General features: G+C 43.2%; 1 protein-coding gene and 1 pseudogene across 4 annotated transcripts in view; both read right to left on the minus strand.

The window, feature by feature from the left end:
* The window catches only part of LOC110526249 (dpy-19 like C-mannosyltransferase 3), a 39,670-nt gene extending 15,862 nt beyond the window's left edge, over positions 1-23,808 (minus strand). Inside the window, exons 1-13 of one of the 4 annotated variants that reach the window (XM_021607052.3) lie at positions 23,477-23,808; positions 22,155-22,275; positions 17,588-17,715; positions 10,887-10,977; positions 8,579-8,700; positions 8,325-8,470; positions 7,888-8,011; positions 7,541-7,675; positions 6,055-6,186; positions 5,787-5,888; positions 2,044-2,117; positions 1,424-1,582; positions 410-538 (exon numbers count right to left, since the gene is read on the minus strand). In XM_021607052.3, the coding sequence (XP_021462727.3) occupies positions 410-538; positions 1,424-1,582; positions 2,044-2,117; positions 5,787-5,888; positions 6,055-6,186; positions 7,541-7,675; positions 7,888-8,011; positions 8,325-8,470; positions 8,579-8,700; positions 10,887-10,977; positions 17,588-17,715; positions 22,155-22,266 (1,454 nt within the window). In that variant the 5' untranslated portion in view covers positions 22,267-22,275; positions 23,477-23,808. Of the gene's footprint in view, positions 1-409; positions 539-1,423; positions 1,583-2,043; positions 2,118-5,786; positions 5,889-6,054; positions 6,187-7,540; positions 7,676-7,887; positions 8,012-8,324; positions 8,471-8,578; positions 8,701-10,886; positions 10,978-15,017; positions 15,365-17,587; positions 17,716-22,154; positions 22,276-23,463 lie in introns of those variants that run through there. The other 3 variants (XM_021607053.3, XM_090238426.1, XM_021607051.3) reach the window with 3 other exon arrangements.
* On the minus strand, positions 19,160-20,259 carry LOC149982937 (zinc finger BED domain-containing protein 4-like; annotated as a pseudogene).
* Positions 23,809-24,022: the final 214 nt, after the last annotated feature.

Raw genomic sequence — 24,022 nt, forward strand, 5'->3', positions numbered from 1 at the left:
AGAGAGAGTTTGGAGAGAGAGAGAGAGAGAGTTTGGAGAGAGAGGGTTTGGAGAGAGAGAGGGTTTGGAGAGAGAGAGGGTTTGGAGAGAGAGAGGGTTTGGAGAGAGAGAGGGTTTGGAGAGATCGAGAGAAATGGGGGGGGGGGGGATCAAATGAACAGGGGCAGGCCCACTCAGACGAAGGACAGATGGGTAGATTAAACAGAAATAATAAGAAGGAGAGAGAGAGAGAGAGAGAGAGAGAGAGAGAGAGAGAGAGAGAGAGAGAGAGGAGAGAGATAAAGAAAGAAAGAAAGAAAGAAAGAAAGAAAGAAAGAAAGAAAGAAAGAAAGAAAGTAGATGTTGGTTATTCAGCAAAATTCCAGACATGTCCGGAGAGATATCCTCTTGAACAAGCAGCGGAGCTCACCTCATGGTGCTGAGCGCCAGGAGGCCGAAGAAGACTGTGTGTAACAGATTGTAGGCGACATCTGCCCGCATACAGATCGGCCGCTCCTCGAACCGGCCTTTTGGCGGCCGCCCGACCGCTGAAGAATCACTGAGAATAGGAAAAACATTGATGCATAATACATAAAAAAGGCGAAAGAGACATAAAGCAGATTATTCCGTTTGTCTTTCGCTCTCCTCCGAAAGGTTAACTGGCGTATATGAAATGAGCCTGTAATGATTAGCTTGTGGGAGGGTTGAGTGCCTGGGTGTCCAGACTGGGTTCTGATAACTGGAATCAGAACAGGACAAAACAAAAAGGATAGGAGCAGGATTCTCTCGCTCACATCAAACAGGGAAGGAACAACACAGTGATGACATGCTCAGATATTTACAGGGATTTAGGGAGAGGACTCAAGAGGATTGTTGTGATGCTGCCTGCCAACCACTACTATCAATATGTTGTAGTAGGTCTCCACACAGCTAGAGGATAACGAAACTGACAGCAGCGGCAGTCGAGCGGCTAAATCAAAGTTATATGTGCAAAGACTCCTACGGTGTCTCCTCCTCATCTACCTCCCCGTCAGTTGTGAAACTGTCCAAATAAAGCATATACAAATACAAAAAGGAGAGCCTCTTTACTAATTATTAATAAGAAGAAATAATGAATGACTAATTAAAAATAATTATTATGTGATAGATGTGTGGGGTTACCAACAAGCAACCTCTTGAACTCTACTCTCAGTTTTTTTTTGTTTTTGCCAGATAAGACAGGCCTCAGCATGACAGATGGTGAAGGAATTTAAGGAAACAGAATGAAGAAAATGAATGACAACACAACTAAATGTGGATAAGTATTGAAATAGCCACAAGGGATTAAGGCTGAGAGCGCTTGGAAGCCAGGGACCCGTTCTGTCCGGGTCATGACTCAACCCATTTGTGGGCTGTGTCCGAACGTCATTCTCAGTCCACAGCTACAGAAGGAAATCTACCTTACCAGAGGTTGGCCAGTGTTAACAGCGCCAGCATCACCAGGAGCACAATCAGGGTGACGAGGTAAGGGTATGCCAGCAGAGTGCCAGCCAAGCGGTCAAACGTGTCCAAGGGAAGCAGCCCAAAGGCTTCCTCACACAGGTAAAGACTGGCATCGAAATCTCTGAGAGAGACAGAAAGACACACAGAGAGAGAGAGACAGGGAAAGAGAGAGAGACACACAGAGAGACAGAAATGGAGAGAGAGACAGGCAGAAAGAGAGACAGAAAGAGAGAGGGAGACACAGAAAGAGAGAGACACAGAAAGAGAGAGACACACAGAAAGAGAGAGAGAGACAGAAAGAGAGAGAGAGAGACACAGAAAGAGAGAGAGAGACACAGAAAGAGAGAGAGATATATTGGCAAGCTCTTATTACACTGTGCCTTTGAGAATTGACATAGCAGTTGTTTTGCCGCAGTTTGCTGAATACTTAATCTGAAATACCACAGCACATTTCCTCCGCGTGTATAAATAATATTTAATATGCGATCAATGAAAGGGGTTTTATCATCTCAGGATTCTACACTTGGTAAGTGTCAATTAGTGAATCACTTAAACCTGATGAAAGAAGTCAGTGCATTCTACCTGGTAGGCCCCAAGCCAAATTTGGACTTGATGAATTTAAAGATGTGTTCGTCAGATCGGAGCTGCAACGCTTGCTGTACAAACATGAAGACACACAAGGAAAATAGACAAAAGGTCAGGTTATGCATGTCTGAGTCAACATGAAACAGCCAGACATTAAAAAAAAAAAAAAAAAAACATTCCTTAGATGCAAGTTAACGTAATGTACATGACAGACACATAGTTATTCCCATGTAGGTTTCCGTTGCATGCTGCATTTTGAAACAGCTGGAAATACAGTACCCGTCAAAAGTTTGAACACACCTTCTCATTCGAGGGTTTTTCTTTGTTTTTACTATTTTCTACATTGTAGAATAACAGTGAAGACGTCAAAATCACGAAAAAGAAACACCAGGGATGCACGATATACCAGTGAAGATATATCGGAATCGGACGATATTAGCTAAAAATGCCAACGTCGGCCCAATGTCTATTCCAACGCCGATGTCAAAGCTGACATGCATACCTAGAAAACGTAGGTACATGATGCCACGTAAAATTTTGCGCTACACTTGCAACACCTAGCCCACAATGTCTGCCTTGTGGATCGAGCAGTCAACAAGTCGAGCAGTCATGTGAAAGAGTAAGAACATTTCAGAGAGACAACTCAAAGGCGAAATCCATTAACGCCAAGATAAAGGAATTCATTGCCCTTGACAATCAACCGTTCTCTGTCGTGGGTGATGTTGGCTTTCACACTAACGTTAAAAAGTGCGCTATTTTTTAGATGTTGCCCTACCGAAGTTACACAGTAATAGCGTCACTGCTATTAGCTTCACGACTGACATTTGGACCAGCGATATCAGCCACATGAGCATGCGTAGTCTGACATCACAGTGGGTTGTCGAGGATTTCGTACTGAGGAAAGTCGTATTGCATGCTCATGAATGTGCTGGTTGTCATACCGCTGCTGCCATTTCAATAGCATTTGAGAACATGTTTGAAACCTGGAAACCTGAACACACCAGCTAGCTCCATTTGAACAACTGACTCGAGAAATAAGCTCATCAACTGTGCCTGCAGCAGACGTGATACCCTCTGTCATGGCATTGAAACGCCTGCTCAACAAAACTGGCGACACAGGATGTGAGCAAGCGATTTGGTGGTATTCTCTCTTTACTATGTTGCCACCATGCTCGGTGCTATGTACAAGGACCGCTACTTCGATGCAGACAAGAACACAGGGTTTACGTGAAATGTTACATACACAGTTGAACGAGATGGAAACGGACACAGTGACAGTGCGCACCAAGGAAGAGAGGCCACGGATAGACAGAACTGAAACTTTACTGCTTGACATGTATGATGAAATCCTGGTTGAGAATGCAATGACTAAACAAATGAACAACAAAAAAGCACAAAAAGTAAGTGAAATAAATACTGTACTGTAATACTGTTTTATTTTTTTTCACCCCTTTTCTCCCCAATTTTGTGGTATCCAATGGTAGTAGTTGTCTCGTCGCTGCAACTCCCATTCGGACTCGGGAGAGTACGAAGGTCGAGAGCCATGCGTCCTCCGAAACACAACCCAACCAAGCCGCACTGCTTCTTGACACAATACCCATCCAACCCGGAAGCCAGCAGCACCAATGTGTCGAAGGAAACACCGAACGTACACCTGGTGACCTGGTCAGCGTGCACTGCGCCTGCCCGCCACAGGAGTCGCTAGTCGCGCGATGAGACAAGGATATCCCTGAGTCTCCCAGTCGCAGCGAAAAATACTGTAGGTTTTGATTATGTTTTATTGGTAATGGGGACATACGTAAATGCCATTTTTTAAATTTTTGGTCAGTGTGGTGTGTGTGTAACCTTTATGTAACTTGGCAAGTCAGTTAAGAACAAATTCTTATTTACAATGACGGCCTACCCCGGCCAAACCCAGACGACGCTGGGCCAATTGTGCACCACCCTATGGGACTCCCAATCACGGCCAGATGTGATACAGCCTGGATTCGGACCAGGGACTGTTGTGATGCCTCTTGCACTGAGATGCAGTGCCTTAGACCACTGTGTCCATGTGTGTGTGTTAACTATTTAACTGTCCTAGAATGCTTAAAAGGCCGCTATTATTTTAACTATCGGGGTTTTTTTTTGCAAGGAAAATATTGGACATCGCTAGTGGACAAAAATGTCATATCGGTGCATCACTTAATAACACATATCGAATCATGCAGTAACCAAAAAAGTGTTAAAACAAATCAAAATATATTTGAGATTCCTCAAAGTAGCCACCCTTTGCACTGATGACAGCTTTGCACACTCTTGGCATTCTCTCAACCAGCTTCATGAGATGCATTCCAGATGCACCTGGAATGCATTTAAATTAACATATGTGCCTTGTTAATTTGGGGAATTTCTTTCCTTCTTAATGCGTTTGAGACAATCAGTTGTGTTGTGACAAGGTAGGGGTGGTATACAGAAGATAGACCTATTTGGTAAAAGACCAAGTCCATAATATGGCAAGATCATCTCAAAAAAGCAAAGAGAAACGACAATCCATCATTACCTTAAGACATGAAGGTCAATCAATATGGAACATTTCAAGAACTTTGAAAGTTTCTTCAAGTGCAGTTGCAAAAACCATCAAGCAATATGACGGAACTGGCTCTTGTGAGGACCGCCACAGGAAAGGAAGACAGAGTTACCTCTGCTGCAGAAGGTAAGTTCATTAGAGTTACCAGAAAATGCAGCCCAAATAAATGCTTCAGAGTTCAAGTAACAGACACATCTCAATATCAACTGTTCAGAGACTGTGTGAATCAGGCCTTCATGGTCAAATTGCTGCAAAGAAACCCCTACTAAAGGACACCAAGAAGAAGAAGAGACTTGCTTGGACCAAGAAACACGAGCAATGGACATTAGACCGGTGGAAATCTGTCCTTTGGTCTGATGTATCCAAATGTGAGATTTTTGGTTCCAACCGCCGTGTCTTTGCGAGACGCAGAGCAGGAGAATGGATGATCTCCGCATGTGTGGTTCCCACTGTGAAGCATGGAGGAAGAGGTGTGACGGTGTAGTGGTGCTTTGATGGTGACACTGTCAGTGACTTAACCAGTATGGCTCCCACAATATTCTGCAGTGATACGCCATCCCATCAGGTTTGTGCTTAGTGGGACTATCATTTACTTTACAACAGGACAATGACCCAACATACCTCCAGCCTGTGTAACGGCTATTTTACCAAGAAGGAGAGTGATGGAGTGCTGCATCAGATGACCTGGCCTCCACAATCACCTGACCTCAACCCAAATGAGACGGTTTGGGATGAGTTGGACCGCAGAGTGAAGGAAAAGCAGCCTATGTGGGAAGTCCTTCAAGACTGTTGGAAACTAATTCCAGGTGAAGCTGGTTGACAGAATGTTAAGAGTGTGTATAGCTGTCATCATTGCAAAGGGTGGCTACTTTGAAGAATCTGAAATATATTTTGATTGGTCTTTTTTGGTTACTACATGAGTCCAAATGTGTTATTTCATAGTTTTGATGTCTTCATTATTATTCTACAATGTAGAAAAAACAAAGAAAACCCTTTGAATGAGTAGGCGTGTCCAAACTTTTGACTGGTACTGTAAATGTTTTCACGATGTCCTACGGATTCCTGTGTGCCATTCTCCTGGCTTCTCCACAGCCCATAACACACATAGATGACTTGTTATTAATTCCTGGTGACAAAAGGAGGAGGATGTAGTACAAATCTCAGGGCTCACCTTGGCTAAATAATTAATAGTGAATGTTAGTGCAAGGACGAGGACGGTGTGAAGGAGCAGCTTTCCCAGCCGCGCTGTGAGACCACCTGTCTTCAGCCCTCTCTCCATGGAACACAAGGCAAAAAGACAAAGAGCTTTCAAAAACACAAACAGCATATCAGTGCATCATGACCACAGATGTTGCACTTACTCTATACCAAGACTGTAAAATAAACCAGTCAAATCCCTAGGATTTGAAGAGGAACATACAGTATGTGCTTGGGCTCACCTGGAAGTGCTTGACAAAGAGAGCGGCCACAATGAAGCTGAGAGCCAGAGAGCCTAGGATCATGGAGTTACAGAACTGCAGCAGCCACACGGACAGCAGGCTGCTTACCTGGACTAGGTACAGGCAGGTCACCTGGAGAGAGGTACCGGTAATGTCATTTAGCAGGCTCTTTTATCCAAAGCGATGTGTGTATGCTCATATGAGCATACATTTTACGTATGGGTGGTCCTGGGAATAGAACCCACTACCCCTGGCGTTACGAGCACCCTGGTTTACCCACTGAGCTACAAAGTCCTCATCCTGGCTCAACCCTAACTAAAACGCTAAACTTAGCTTCATGTCCACATCCTGGCTCAACCCTAACTAAAACGCTAACCATAGGGTCGAGCCAGTATGTGGACATGAAGCTAAGGTTAGCGTTTTAGTTAGGGTTGAGCCAGGATGTGGACATGAAGCTAACTAAAACGCTAACCTTAGCTTCATGTCCACATCCTGGCTCAACTGTAACCCTCAACCCAAACTACAAACACTAACCTCAACTGTAACTCTAGCCTCAAAGATTTGGCATGGGCCCTCAGATCCTCAAAAAGTTCTACAGCTGCACCACGACAGCATCTCGACTGGCTGCATCACCGCCTGGTATGGCAACTGCTTGGCATCCGCGCTACAGAGGGTAGTGTGTCAGGCCCAGTACATCACTAGGGCTGAGCTGTGTGCCATCCAGGACCTCTGTACCAGGCGGTGAAAGGCCCCAAAAATTGTCAAAGACTCCAGCCACCCAAGACATAGACTGTTTTCTCTGCTACCGCATGGCAAGCGGTACCGGAGCGCCAAGTCAAAGACCAAAAGGCTCCTGAACAGCTTCTATCCGCAAATCACTGAATCGCTTGCACACTGGACTCTACCCACACAGTACACTGACAGTCCAACACACACACACACACACACACACACACACACTACATACGCTCACACATATTGACGACACACTCACAGATAGACACACTTTCACATACCCTGCTGCTACTATGGTTTTTGATCTACCCTGATAACCTAGTCCCTTTGACCCCTATCTACATGTACATATTACCTCAATTACCTCGTACCCCTGCACAATGACTCGGTACCAGTACAATGACTCGGTACCAGTATACTATTACTCTGCACTGTAGGGAAAGGCCTCACAAATCAGCATTTCACAGAAAAATCTATGCCTGTGGTAGTTGGCGCATGTGACAAATAAAATTGTATTTGAACCAAAACCCTGAACCTAGCTTCATGTGCAGATCCCGGCTCAACTCTTAACCCTCAAGCCTTGATTGCTTGAGCTGCCATCCACAGCGAACGTGATCGCTCTAACATCATGCACAGGTCCTTAAATCTGTGACGGATTGAATCTCGGCCTAGGAACAAAATAATGCAACATATGTTTGGCTGAATGCTGTGATAGTAATGTGCATGATGAGAGAGGAATGATGTCACAGACCTGTTCTGTGGAGATGAGGTCCAGACAGTCCAGGGTGAAGATGATGAGAGCCTGAACCAGCAGGATGAACTGATTAAACTGCCAGGTGAGGCAGAAACACAACGTGGCCAGGAACATCAGCCACAACACCACCTTCTGCTCACAGGAAAGGAGTGGACAGAAGAACACAGATCCCATTAGAAATCAGCCACTTGACCTCAAAACAACTTCTAAGATTAGACACTTCATTCGATAGTGATTCATTGTCTATTTCCACAGATGTTCTCTTCATTCTCCTATTCTGGTCTAATTGTATGCGTGTAGAGAACAGAGGAGATGATGGTGTCCTCTGCTAGGCGAGTGTCTACCTGCTGGATGGGTTTGAGGTGAGGCCTCAGGTAGCAAGTGATGGCAGCTATCTGGAGGGCGAAGAAGGGCAGGGACCAGTTCTCCCTGAGCGAGATGGTGAACTCCACCCGCGTTGTGTCCACTCTGGAACACAATCACACACATGGAACACTCAAGACCACCACCATTTAAAATGTCCATTCAGATCTTAGGTCGAAGGGGGAATTTTAGGATTGGACTTGTGACAGCTTGCAGTAGGTCATCAAGTTTGTCCAGTAGCTACAATTGTATAAACTGTATGCCAGTCTGTTTCTGCTCTCTTGCCAAGTCCTTATGGACTTGTGTCATGTTTAGCTTGACAATGAAGTAGGCAAAAGCACCAACAGATCTGGGACCAGGCCAATACGTTTAGCCTTACAATGAATCATTAGTTGGGTGTGCATGGTGAGATGTATACCTGTTGAGGATGTACCAGACTCCAGTGAGAGCCCCTGCTAGCCAGGAACCACTGAGCAGCCAGCTGGTGATGAACAGGGCTATGACATACACCGCTTGGAGGGAAAACACTGTGTAGATATAGAAATACACTGGCTCCAGGTAGGCCTGAAACAAACACACACACACACCATGAAATAATGACCAATCATCTTATCAATCATCTCCATTATTATTTGAAATGCCTCGTTAGTAGACGTGGGCTCTCTGTGTTACCTGTATGGGTAGAATCCTATAGAGAACACCTAGAAACACCTCCTGATAGATGTTCATGCGTCGCAGTAGGTTGATGGTTCTCTTGGATTCAGTGGCATTATCATTGATGAGCTCTGAAAGACCTGATCACATTCAGACAGAAATAAGGTTCTTTCTTAAGGTAACTGTCCCATGTTTCCAGATTTCTATGAATTATGACCTATAATTAATTACAATATAAGTGAAATAGTTCTCCTTCCAAAAACTTGTAATCATGTATGTTAAAAGGCATTTTTTTTCTGTGTTGGAATGGTTTAGGTGAACAACAACAACAGAACAGAGCGGTGAGGAGGAGGAGCCTAAACGCGTCCGGAATCGACTTCACCATTCATTTTCTAGATTCAGGTTCAATCAAACGTCATTTTAAGCCTTGTTTTACTATTGGCAGCGACAGCTGATTTCGGGATTGGGTATCGACTCGCTCCAGTTAAATATTTGTCATCTGATGTATTCGTTTCAGTCTCTGAATTGTTCAAACTTTTTTCCTGATATAATGGCATAAAAACTACAATCTGTGCTCTGAATTAGCCTAGTGCACATGGGCGCCCAGCTACAGTATATCCTGCCCCGAGCTCGTTTGCCGCGGTTTTCCCTGGCTAAACTAGCTGAACTACGCTACTAGTTTTCATCCTTATTGCCAAACTTCATAAATACTGCACCCACAACTTTAGTTAGACGTACAATCATGTAACTAAGAAATTCGCTGGAAAGAAACTAGATTTTTTTTTTTTTATGGTTTTGTTGACTGGTTCGAGCGATCTGTCGTGTTGTAAGACAATGGTGGCGAAGGATATCATTGCTACATAACACGGATCCAAGTTCAGTTTTGAGATCCATTGGCATCATTGGCATAGGGTTAGCTGGATGTTTCTGACTGGTTGTGGAACTGTGACAATGGGCAGCCTCTCCCTGCTTGGCTCGCTGGGATATGTAGTGATTTTGCCAACGCAGCCAGATATGTACACAGTCTTACACCCTTAACCTTTTTTAAACTGACTATCGTATTTGTTGATTAAATCTGACTTTATTGGTATAATGAGTAATCCAGGAATGTAAAAAGTTAATTGACACGAGAAAACTAGAGAAAACTGCAACTACAGAGTGCCAATGGCTACAATGAATGGCTAAATTACTTCCAGACACAAACGGCCAGCTGAGCTCCTCCTCTTCCCCACTACTTTATTGTGTAGGCGAGTAACCGGTCATTAAAAATAATAATGCGAATAGACAACTGATTGGCCAGCTCATCCTCCTCAGGAGGATGTCATCATCCTTTATGAGGAAATAGCAAGCTTAAAAAAAATACAAAAATGTAAACGGTCTTTAACTTTTAAAAAGTGAGATTTTCCCTGGACACTTACTTTAAACTTTCTGTGACTGGTCCACTTTCAGTATATAGAGTAATACAGCCACTCATTCAACCTAAACAGACTAACTTCTCCAGAGTTATAGGGTGTGAGATACTAATTCCACATTTGCGTGACAATTTTGAAAAAACGGTGACATCACTCTGATCTCATATTAACTCTGCTGAGTTGTGATGCCGGGATAAGATCACGCTAACTTGGGCAGATGGAATCATGTAAACAAAGTGTGATCATGTTTCCAGTCTGCTGGGCTAGAGCGTTATTGAATCACGTTTGGTATGGGCAAACAGTACCTCGAAAATAGCAACAAAAGATCTGAGGTTTCGCTCCAGGCCTTTGATTAGAGCCAGGCAAAATGACTGCGCTATATCCATGCATAAATACAACAGCACCCATCCTGAGAGGTGCTGTTAAAAGATCAAGTATGACAGGTCACTTACAATGCCATAGTTTTTTTTATTTTCTTCATTGTCTCCCTTTTAACTAGCTTTGTTACCATGGTTACATAACAAGCCATTGGTCAAATACCTCCCTCATTACATAATGATGAAGGGACACAACCAGACAGACAAGTGGACCGAGGGGTATTTCAATGCCCTCTGTCTCGCTATTTTTAAGGACCTCTCTTTTGGCAAATGCTTGCATAATTCAAATACATTTATTTAATGAGGGCGAAAAGATGACTGTCCAGAGTTTACAAGAGAAGGAAATGTTTTAAAAGTGAATGGGCTCTTTTCCAGGGCATTGAGTTCTGAAAGAGCACTTGTGGCCATAAAAGGTTATGATTCTCAGTAGCCTCTGTGCTCTTTCCCCTGAGATGACTAGTAGAATAACCTGAGGGGATTGTGGGAGTAGGGGGGCTAGCCTATATCTACTGTGAGTAGATTGTCATTGTACCATACCTTGCTGTATGGAGGGAGCTCTCAACATCTGTTTATAGTACGAGTAGTACAGGCCACATTCTGTCCGAAAGGAGATTTCACGCTCAACTTCCTGAAATATAAGTAGAGATGAAAATACATTTACAAAACATAAAAACCAGACAAAAAACAAAGATGAGTTCTCCATATGAACAACCGGTACAGTGCATTGAAAGTACTCAGACCCATTGAATTTTTCCACATTTTGTTACGTTACAGCCTTATTCTAAAATTGATTAAATATTTTTTTCCCCTCAACAATCTACACCCCATAATGACAAAGCAAAAACATGTTTTTGTGCAAATGTATACATTTTCTAAACTGAAATATCACATGTGCATAAGTATTCAGACCCTTTACTCAGTACTTTGTTGAAGCACCTTTGGCAGCGATTACAGCCTTGAGTCTTCTTGGGTATGACGCTACGTTTTTGCCCCACTGTATATTCAATCTCTCCCTATCCCAGTCTGTTGTCCCCACATGCTTCAAGATGGCCAACATTGTCCCCGTACCTAAGAAAGCAAAGGTAATTTAACTAAATGACTATCGGCCCATAGCACTCACCTATGTCATCATGAAGTGCTTTGAGAGACTAGTCAAGGATCATATCACCTCCATCTTACCTGCCACCCTAGACCCACTTCAATTTGCTTACCGCCCCAATAGATCCACAGACAACGCAATCGCCACCACACTGCCCTGTCCCATCTGGACAAAAGGTATACCTATGTAAGAATGCTGATCATTGACAATAGCTCAGAATTTAACACCATAGTACCCTCCAAGCTCATCATCAAGCTGAAGGCCCTGGGTCTGAACCCCGCCCTGTGCAACTGGGTCCTGGACTTCCTGACGGGTCGCCCCCGTATTACTCATCTCATATGTGTAAACTGCACTCCACACTTGTGATGCACTAGTGATATGACATTTTTGTCCAATACAGATATCCAATATTTTCCTTGACAAAAAAAAACACGATACGATAAACAATATTTTTAATTTTAGCGGCCTTTTAAGCATTCTAGTACAGTTAAATAGTTAAAACATACACACGGACACTGCATCGCAGTGCAAGAGGTGTCAATACAGTACCTGGATCGAATCTAGGTTATATCACACCCGGCCGTGATTGGAAGACACATAGGCCGGTGCACAATTGGCCCAGTGTAGTCTGGGTTTGGCTGGGGTAGGCCGTCATTGTAAATAAGAATTTGTTCTTAACTGACTTGCCAAGTTAAATAAACAGTTACACACACACACCAAAAGGTGATTTTATTGGGATTTACATATGTCCCCATTACCAGTAAAACATAATCAAAACCTACTTTCACTTACTTGCTGTGCTGTTTCATTGTTCATTAGTTCAGTCATTTCATTCTCAACCAGGATTTCATCATACATGTCAAGCAGTAAAGTTTCAGCTCTGTCTGTCCGTGGCCTCTCTTCCTCGGTGCGCACTGTCACTGTGTACGTTTCCATCTCGTTCAACTGTGTATGTAACATTTCACGTAAACCATGTTTCCTGTCTGCATCGAAGTAACATAGCATAAAGCAGGGTGGTGACACAGTAAAGAGAGAATACCACCAAATCGCTTACTCACAGCCTGTGTCAGCCGTTTTGTTGAGCAGGCGTTTCAAAGCCATGACAGAGGGCATCACGTCTGCTGCAGGCACAGTTGAGGAGCTTATTTCTCGAGTCAGTTGTTTGAATGGACCTAGCTGGTGTGTTCAGGTTTCACACATGTTCTCAAATGCCATTGAAATGGCAGCAGCGGTATGACAACCAGTACATTCATGAGCATGCAATACGACTTTCCTCAGTACGAAATCCTCGACGATCCATTGTGCTGTCAGACTCAGCATGCTCATGGGTTTGATCTCGCTGGTCCAAATGTCAGTCGTGAAGCTAATAGCAGTGACACTATTACTGTGCAACTCCTGTAGGGCAACATCTGAAAAATAGCACACTTGGTAGTGTGTACCGCTGCGAAACCACCATCGCCCACGACAGAGAACGGTTGATTGACGGCAATGAATTCCATTATCTTGGCGTTAATGGATTTCGCCTTTGAGTTACTCTTTCAAATGACTGCTCGACTTGTTGACTGCTCGATCCACAAGGCAGACACAAGGCAGACAGGTCAGGAATGCTGTGTTGAACGTGTACCGCAAAATTAAACTAGACATCGTTAAACTAGACATCGGGCCAATGCCGATGTTGTCATTTTTAGCTAATATCGGCCGATTCTGATATGTTCACCAATATATCGTGCATCCCTGCTCCAAACTATTTTATGGTATCTTAGTCACTTTTAAACTGTGTTTACATACTGCATCACCCATCTCATTGTACAGTTGAAGTCGGAAGTTTACATACAATTACAGTCATTAAAACCCTTTTTTCAACCATTCCACAAATTTCTTATTAACAAACTATAGTTTTGGCAAGTAGGTTAGGACATCTACTTTGCGCATGAGACAAGTAATTTTTCCAACTATTCTTTTCAGACATATTATTTCACTCTATCACAATTCCAGTGGGACAGAAGTTTACATAAAATAAGTTGACTGTGCCTTTAAACAGCTTGGAAAATTCCAGAAAATTATGTCATGGCTTAAGAAGCTTCTGATTGACTCAAGTGATGTCAATTAGCCTATTGGAGGTGTACCTGTGGATATATTTCAAGGCCTACCTTCAAACTCAGTGCCTCTTTGCTTGACATCATGGGGAAATCAAAGGAAATCAGCCCCAAAAATTTGTAGACCTCCACAAGTCTGGTTCACCCTTGGGAGCAATTTCCAAACACCTGAAGATACCACATTCATCTGTACAAACAATAGTATGCAAGTATAAACACCATGTGACCACGCAGCCGTCATACCGCTCAGGTAGGAGACGCGTTCTGTCTCCTAGAGATGAACGTACTTTGGTGCGAAAAGTGCAAATCATTCCCAGAACAACAGCAAAGGACATTGTGAAGATGCTGGAGGAAACGGGTACACAAGTATCTATATCCACAGTAAAATGAGTCCTATATCAACATAACCTGAAAGGCCACTCAGCAAGGAAGAAGCCACTGCTCCAAAACCGCCATAAAAAAACCAGACTACGGTTTGTAACTGCACACAGGGACAAAGATCGTACTTTTTGGAGAAATGTCCTCTGGTCGGATGAAACAAAAATAGAACTGTTTGGCCATCATGACCATCGTTATGGGGGTGTGCTCTGCTGCAGGAGGGACTGGTGCACTTCACAAAATAGATGGCTTCATGAGGGAGGAAAATTGTGTGGATATATTGAAGCAACATCTCAAGACATCAGTCAGGAAGTTAAAGCTTGGTCGCAAATGGGTCTTCCAAATGGACAATGACCCCAAGCATACTTCCAAAGTTGTGTCAAAATGGCTTAAGGACAGCAAAGTCAGGGTATTGGAGTGGCCATCACAAAGCCCTGACCTCAATCCCATAGAAAATGTGTGGGCAAAACTGAAAAAGCATGTGTGAGCAAGGAGGCCTACAAACCTGACTCAGTTACACCAGCTCTGTCAGGAGGAATCAGACAAAATTCTCCCAACTTATTGTGGGAAGCTTGTGGAAGGCTACCCGAAACCTCACTTCTGACTTCAACTGTTTATACTGTATTGTATTGTATACTACACCACTGACTGTTAAACAGCCATCTCCAGCACATCAGAGGCTGCTGCCTATAGACATAGATTAGGAATCACTGGCCACTTTAAGGAAATTAAATACTAGCCATTTTAATAATGTTTCCGTATCTTGCATTCTACAGTATCTTAGTCACTTTAATTGTATTTAAATATTGCATCACCCATCTCATATGTAAATACTGTATTCTATACTATGCCACTGTATCTTAGTCCAGTGCTGCTCTGACATATATGTACATATTCTTAATCCATTCCTTACTTAGATGTGCGTGTTTTTTGGAATATGTTGTGAAACTATTAGATATTACTTGTTAGATATTACTTGGACTGTCGGAGCTAGAAGCACAAGCATTTCACTACACCAGCCATAACATCTGCTAGACATGTATATGTGACCAATACATTTGATTTGATTCTTGACATTAGCAGAGCACAGCTTACCTTGAGGTGAGAGAACCACAGAAGGTTCTCGTGTAAAGAGTAAACACACCAGGCATGAGCCAGCCCAGTTAGCACAGCCAAAACCAACCCTGCTGCCATAACAACAGTCTGCCAAGGCCACAGAGGTGGAATGCTCAGACGGTACCAATTCTGGGAATCTCTCCCAGAGTCTTCCCTTTCACTGACCCTTAAACCCCCACGTGCTTCAACACAACTTTCAGCAGACATATCATATTGAGAGATGTCCCAGGAATGCTCCAGCTTGCTCGGTCCTCTCTTGCGTATTTCCATGTCTGGATGCAGGGTTGCTCATGCAGGTCTTGCTTCTAACATCCAGCAGTCACTCACTGATGAGAAAGAACTTTCAGCAGACATATCATATTGAGAGATGTCCCAGGAATGCTCCAGCTTGCTCGGTCCTCTCTTGCGTATTTCCATGTCTGGATGCAGGGTTGCTCATGCAGGTCTTGCTTCTAACATCCAGCAGTCACTCACTGATGAGAAAGTACCCAGGCGGAGTCATGATTAGAACCTCTCCATGTGACCATGGCTTACTTCCAAGCTCACTCCTCTCATGGTCCAGCAAACAGTCTGAAAAAAACAAAAACTGGCCCCTCACTCCGTTTCTGTTTTCCCAGTCGATCTTTTTTAACTGCCCAATCTCAGTCTAATAACCAGTTGATGGAAAAAAAGAAAAGAAAGCAATCACATTGGTTTTACAAGGCCATTAAAAAAGGCTTTAAAAGCAAAACAATCTGAAGCAAACAGGGACCAGCTCGGTCAGTGTTCTGGAAGACAACTGAAATCGCCGGATAGGGAAGGCGAATCAACTCACAACCACAACTGGTGACCTCTCGGCACATCTATTAAAAAAGAGAGAGAGAGAGGAAAAAGCCATAGACAAAAAGCCTGGAACATCGTTTGGAAAACCATATGTCAGACCGCTTAAGTAGTTCTAAAAGTGGAGTGAGCGAGAGAAGTGGTCAGAAATAAGTGTCGGTAGGTGCTATAACTGTCATGGACATGACTTAACACGGGGTGAATTTAGTAGGCCCGGACGCAGCTGCTTCTCTGTGAACAGCGATGTCCCATAGGAAATAACTAAGAGACATGTCTGCCTTTCAGACACGCTACTGTAACATTCAGTCAACGCTGAGCCAAAACAGACCCAACATGCGGACGGTGCTTGAAAACAATATGGAATCATTCAATTCGGTCTCTTTCAAAACAAGCAGACTCCCAAAACAGAGCAGACATGACCGGCATTCTCCCGTGCAGCCCTCAAGTCACAATAGATTAACTGCAACAAACAATCACCACTGACTCCAAGACAAGGACATTCATATTCAGCATGTTTTGCTGCACTCAGTCCCCACTTGATTCAGTCAAGAGACATTGTTCCTGAGGATAGCTGATGAAACATAAGGAGAGCATTGCTTATTCCAGTCATGGTCATCTCTACCCGAAGTCAGAACTAAAGCATGAATCATATAAGGTAGTACCGGTAGTCATAGGATACCACTGTTCAGTGTTGTTGCTTTTTCCACAGTGTGGATTTAAAATCTCTTAGAAAACCACGACTAGAATTGCATTAACAGGCATCAGGCATCACACACACACACACACACACACACTTTTCTGGGAAACTGCTAGGCTCACAATGTGCAGTGATGTCACCCTCTTGAACACTGTGTTAAATAAACACACAGAGTTTGAATACAGGGGAGTCGCTACTGCCAGCTCTGTAAAGTTACCCGCATTTATTATAAATGAGAACATCTGTCTACCTTCTCTACGTTCACAGAGAGACAGAGGCAGAGAAGGGGGGAAAAAAACACAACACAAAGACAAAGAAACAGAATAGAATCAAATATGTGCATCCACGCAGGTTAGCTCAATTAGGTGTGAGCTTTGATATCCATGACACACTCGCAAATTATTCACAACCTGGATGAGTGGGCCGAGTTGTGCTGTGCATTTGTGTGGGAGGTATACACCTGGACTCTCAAAGAGAAAACACAGCACCGTGAGGGGAAAAAAACAACTATCAACTACCACTGCTCCTGACAAAATCAACACCCGGGAATTATTGAGGAGGGAGGCCTGACAAGAAGCTCAAAATGTGGTCCATTTAATGACGTCCCAGACTACAGGAAAGGCACTTCACGTCAGACTGAACATGATATAATATCTTTGGGCTGAATCACATGTTCTTTTTAACTGTTCTGGAAGGCTCAGGGTGGATTCGGTAACAACCGCTGGCTTGAATTTCAGGACTTTGGTTATAAAAGAGCTGAAAAACAATCTGTTTAGAAAGACGTGGAGAACCAATCCGTCTGTTTCACCTTGAGGTGTTTATGACTTCAGGAAATCCAACAAAGGAAATAGATCATAACTCACGATATGTCATACTAGTTACACGTAATCAAGATCTCTTCCTTTCTATACCCTATTCATTATTGCCAACAACTTGACGACATGATTCCAACATGTGAAATTGACGAGGGGTGGGGTGCAGGACAGTCAAGTAACAATGGTGATACAGTGAGGTCATCTGTGGGGATTCTCACCTTAATGTTGGAAAACCACAGGTCATTTTCATGGAGCGTAGCCACATAGATGCATGACAGCATGCCAAGACTAATTCCCACAGTCCAACCTATGGCAACCCACAGCACTGTCCTCCATGTCCATACGCCTGAAGAGAGAATAATATAACACAAAACAATATTCATGTCTCCATTGATAGCCTATGAATCTTTTGGCTAAACAAGGTTCTCATATGTATGCATTATGAGGCAACTATAAGCATCTTACGTTGACCAATGTGACACCATGCCTAACAGGATGTTAGGGATGACCAAGGAGGAAACAAGAGATACTGAGATAGGGTGCAAAAAGAAAATGTAGGGGTTTTATTTATCAAATGTGCAAAATACAAATTATGACTAGAGAAAATAAACCAAAGTGCTTTAATAAAGACAAAATTGATTAATTAATTGAAAAAAAAACTGTCCTAATGTCTCAACTTTTAAAAAACAAACAGATCTAAGGTGCAGGAACAGAACGTACATACGTCACCTGAAAAGAAGCGGTTTGACAGAGAGAATATATATGGGGAGTGGCCAGCGCCATTCACTTTCAATTCACATCATCATGATATAAAGTGGGAATGTACTGATCAGATGTTAAATACATAGTTATTTTAGCGTTAGCTGTACGCAACAACAAAAAAATCAATTAATGAAAAGGTACTTTGCTATTTTAACACGTCAAGGGGAAAAAAAAATGTTCCTCTGCGGTGAATAGAGGGGTGGCATTTCCCAACGCCCCTCCAGAAACATACTTCAGCGTCGGAATTCCGCTCGGACCTCCTTTACCAGAACACAGCCGGCATCCATGATGCGCAGACATGGCCCCGGTGACGAGAGACACGGCAGTAAACAAGACATTATATAGAACTTTTACTGTTTGCTCATAAATGGTTAAATTAAAAGTTAGATGGAGTTAAGTATACAAGTGACTGTTACCACGTAAAACTATGAAGCATGCATTCAACATAGAGAAACGATGATATCAAACGGCAAGATTGTATTTCCGCAATAAAGTTATGTACGGGATATAAGAAAACAAAAAGCAAAGGGTCACGTCCTCATTTCTAGATTATGTGTATCGCTAGTGTGTATATGTGACTGGGGTCATTGTGCTGCTAACAGCGTAGCTTCCTCCACTGTCTGACTGCCCCATACTGGGCTCGAACCAGTGATCCACGGCTACGCAACACGTGACCACCCTCCTTGACAACATTCAAATGGGTTGCGCCCCCTAAAAAAGGTACCAATTGGATGGCTTCGTCCGCAACATTTCAAGCTAGCTGCAGAGTGAGTTTACGGTACACTCTTAACTCCATTACACTCACCGAGGGATGGGTATCGCTAAGATTTTAACGGTATTACTACTCTTACCGATACCGCTTATCGATCCGGTACTTTAACGGTATTCTTATTGGTTATTTTTGTTATTTCTTACGGGGAAAAAAACTAAACAAATTAAGAACAGAATTAACATTGTTTTGCTTTATTTTATGAAATGTAAAATGAATAAGATTTTTTTTTTTTTTTACAGCAAAAGAAACCGCAATGTTTTGAACAAATCACTATTATAGACTAATGTTGTGATGATGGAAATGTAAAGCAAATTAGATACAAAATATTTTCCTGCAAAAGAAAATACAGTGGTTTAGAGCAACACGGGTGGGGCATGCAGGTGGGCTGCAAAATGACTAACAGTTCTTAGCAGTTCTTCTGGAGAAAGATCAACATATTTGCCTTCTCTGGCAGAAGTCGGGACCTCTCCTGGCTCATTGTGTTCCCTGCAGTCGAAAATACACTCTCGCTAGGGGTGGAGGAGGCTTGAGCACAGAGGTAGCTTGTTGCAATGTTTGTGAGGAGGGGCAGAGTAGCTCTCTTCTCCCACCACCACATCACAGGATCTTCAGCCATGGGAACGGGAGGCAGGCCTTCGTAGAGCTCCACCTCTAGGTCAACACGCTCGCTGAGGTTGAGGGACGAGGTGTCCTGTTGGATCGTCAACCTCAACTCCCTGTCCTCCTGTGAGAACATCTCCTCCAAGGCACTCCTTGTTTTGTACAATGGAGGTCTCCTCCATTTCCTCTCCTTCACTCCTCCTCCTGTTGCAGGTGCTCTGTGTGACTGCTCCGGCTCCTCTGACAGCCCTGGTGTTGCTCCTTGTCACTTTGGCCTCAACAGATGCCTTCCTCAGCCTGCCCCAGGTGGCGTCACTCAACGACCTCCCTTTAAATCTGGGGTCCATTGATGTGGCCTCATGCAGGAAGGCTTGAATGTCCTCATCCTGATAGCGCTCTGGGAGGTTCTCCCACACCTTCTCTTTGATGGTTGCCACAAACGTTGTATCTTCACGCTTCACAGTGAATTGCTCTTCAAGTTTTTCGAGGATGGGTATGATCTGTCCAGAGGTGGCATTCTTTTCACATGTCACACACACAGTGAGGATGTATAGAGGATTCTCATGAGCTGGACAAACTCCTCAGCCTTATGGAAGTCCTCGTCCTTCAGACGGTCCAGGTTGTCCTTGGTCATTGCCTTTTGCAGTCGTGGGTCCAAGGCTGCTGCGTGGATCGCTGGATACTGCTCCATGAATCTCTCTATCATTAGATAGAGTTCCATCTGGACTTGACATCAAGGATGAGTGCGTGCTGCGGAAGGCCTGAAACAACAACAAAAAACAACATACATTTCATTACCGCACACTTGGATATTGAATTAAATTGTTAAATGTGGGAATTTCAAAATAATACTTTAATAGATTGAACTGGCTTCTTACCAAGGAGCTGCTGTTTTGGACATTGAGGATCTCTTGAACCACACGACCACTGCTCTGATTCGAGCTGCCCATTTATCGATGGAAGTCACTTTGTAGATGTTCTGTGCTGCCAGATTCAATGTGTGTGCAAAGCATCCTATTGTTAGAAAGTATAGCCTCTTGATGGCAACATCCATATTGCCAGCATTATCAACAGTCAAAGCTACAATCTTGCTTGGCTCTACCACAAACTCATCCAGAATGTCTGAGATCTCCTCTGTCACTACTTCACCAGTTTGCGATTTGTACACTGCCCTGGTGTGGAGGACCTTCTGTTTTACACTGCCCTGGCTTGTGTAGTGTACTGTAACAGTGAGAAAGTGGTCCTGACAGAGGCTGGTCTACCCTTCTGATGTGATGGCCAGCTTCGGCACATCCTTCAGCTCATACCAGGTAAGAATTAACGTGTCACTGAGGTAACTCCTGGAGGGAGGGGTATATTTGGGGTTGAGTGCATTGCTCATCTCTCTACAGTAAAAGAAAAAGATAGTTTTCATGTGTTGAATTATTGTGTTGTTGTGTATTGTATTGTTGAGTGATGGGACTAACATACAACCCTTTTACACTACTATATCCTAAAAAGAAATACAACTCAATATAAACCGACAGACTGTTCCCTAAAGCCCTTGGACTCCACTGTTGAAAAGGGGTGTAGGCTTTTCACTAAGAACTTGATCATGTCTAGGTGGCACTCATTCACCCTCTCCTCAGTCATCCTCCCACTAGCTGCCAGCGTGAAGGGGCTTTGGGCTTGTCTTTGGCTTGGACCAGTGGTATTAGAGGGAGGAGTGGTTTGGTTCATTGTAGCTGCAACTTTAACGTTCATAAATTCAATCAGCTGTCTAATGGTTCCTTCTGATCACGAACCCATGTTCGCATAATCTAGTTAACTATGTGTGTGGGCTCTAGGCTGCTAGCATACATACCTAACGTAGATCGGGCAACGAGAGATGAACTACGAGCTAGGCAGTCGAAAAGTGTGCATTTCTCTGCCTGTACACGATGCACTTTCGATAGATGTTTGGAAAGATTGCTCGTGTTTCCGCCCTTACAAGCAAAAAAGTATTGTTGCAACGAGCATTGTCAGCATCGACTCTGGTGAAGAGTAACCACACTTTTGGACATTGTCACTAATTAAGAGCAGGGTCTTTCTGGTGTGTGTGTGCGCGTGCTGTAGTCTGTGAGAGAGAGATCTCTCTTCTGGATTGGGAATAGCGAAAATGCCTCATAAACAAATGTCTTAATCTTATTGCAAATTAGAAATGGTTGATGAGATAAAATGTGTAAGATAACGTTTACGTAGCAATAATAAACAGGAAATGTATCTTCTTAAATTTCTCCAGTACCGAAAGCAGAACCAATAATGTCAGAGCTTATCGATACTATAGTCTTTCATAAGGTACACGGTAAGGGGCCCCGTTTAATACCAGGTTTCAGTACCCATCCCTACACTCACCCGCACTCACCCCTTCTAAACCGTCCTTCTTGACAACGCTCCAATGGGTTGAGCCACCCAAATACCAATTGGATGGCTCCATCCGCGAACATTTCAAGATAGATGTGGAGTGAGCTCATTGTATGTTTTTAACTCCATTACGTATTGTTTAAAGTGAGCGTTAAGGTGCATATGTGCTATCTGTAAAGCAGTTTATTTTTTACTGTGTAACACGCGGTGCGGCTGTCACACAGGGATTGGTCCAATATGTTGATGTGAATACTGAGCATGACACTAACCGTCTGAAGTCCTCTCTAGGGGCTCTGCTGAAGGGTAGAACCTCTGGTTCAGGACCTCTGGACCAGGCTCCTTACTTCCTTTGCTGCCCTTCCTCTGCCTAAGGGCAGTCATGGTGGCTCACTGAAAAAGGAGGGGCAGCTATTAGTCTTCCACACAAGATAGGGACCTACACACACACACACACCCTGCCAAGGACCTCAACTCCTCCACTGAGTTGAGAGCAGACTAGATTTTTCTGACTCCGATTCTCTAATCGATATGCGCCGATTCATAAACATGTTTCACTGTTAAACCCTTACCGTGTACCTATGCATATCCTCTGCTGTTGAATGCCTTTCTTTGTTTGCTGAAATCCATACTTTTTAATAAACCGTTAATCAAATACAAATCACAGACTGTTTCCTCATTGCTGTTGCTCTAAGATGGCAACTCAGCGCGAATGCACACCTGCCAATTGAATCTCAACAAGGAAACAAGGCTGTAGTTGTATTTGATTAACATTTTACTCAAAAGTATGGACTTCAGCAAACAAAGAGGCACACAGAGGACAAACATGGGTACACAGTAAGTGTTTAACAATTTACAGACACACACACGAGAGAGAGTAGAAAGTACATTTAAATGCATAAGAAGTAACCATCCATTCACACACAATTAGAAAATGACCAGTTAAAACAACATCCAAGTGTGATGCTGCTTGACTGAGGCGGTATGTGCCTCCATCAGTTGGCTATTGTCCCATTGTATTACATCCTATATAGGTTAAGGAATTGGAATCATAATGGACACGAACAGTATAATGCAAAGCATCTTTCGTATTTACCATGTGTCATTGTATAGGTGCCATTGACTTCATTTGAACAGCAAAGAGCAATGTTTTCACCGTTACCTCATGGGACAGACTGCACATCAACGTGTCCCCTGATGTCATCAAATAGTGACTGACTGTCTATCGAAAGTGTGTCGCGTCTCCATCATCCTATGCTACCATTACAGTTTTGCAAAAAGAAAAACAACTAAACACAAACACATTTTTTTTTTGTGGTAACCCATGAAAAAACCGCAAACAAACTACACAATTGTCTCTTGCTTTTCATTCATTCGCTGTTTTCATTCATCACACAGGCCTGGGTTGCAGCGGCATTTCCTACTCACGCCGCTGCTAGAATGTCATGAAATATCAGAACGCATCACTCGCTAATCTCGGTCTCTTCGAATGGACAGCCTCAGTATCGGTTTCATGCTCGGTCGATAGTGAATGTCGTTTTTGATAGCAACAAAAAATGATTTGATTACACTTGTTCATACATTTATGCCTCACCCTCGACAGCGCTTGCAATCCCTTATCGGATGTCCAAAGGTTTCTCCTCTCTCCCTCCCACCGACACTCGATACATGCGTAGAGTCTCTAGTTCAGTCGTGTAAAGGCTTGAAACAATGTAGCACATTTTCAGACCCCGCGCCTTCTATGCCACCCACCACGAGAAAAAAATGATATTTGGTTAATATGCAGAGATGAAAAACTGATACTTTTTTATGTATAAATTAATAAATAAATGAATATGAATAATTCTGGTCCTACAAAAATCGACTCATAGAACACACAATAGCACAGCGCCACACGTCGAATTGCTTATTATTATCCTGAATGTCATCATCAATTATAGAAAGACAGCAACTCACACAATTGTAAACACTTAGGCTACATTCTGGATGTATAAAATGTACCACCACCACTATCAGCTTCCGGGGAAGTTTGGTGACACCTATTCATTCAAGGGGTTTTCTTTATTTTTACTATTTTCTACATTGTAGAATAATAGTGAAGACATCAGAAATATTATATAACACATATGGAATCATGTAG

The sequence above is a fragment of the Oncorhynchus mykiss genome, chromosome 6 (assembly GCF_057628025.1).
Source record: "Oncorhynchus mykiss isolate SJ-2025 chromosome 6, ASM5762802v1, whole genome shotgun sequence".
In the NCBI taxonomy this organism is placed as follows: Eukaryota; Metazoa; Chordata; class Actinopteri; order Salmoniformes; family Salmonidae; genus Oncorhynchus; species Oncorhynchus mykiss.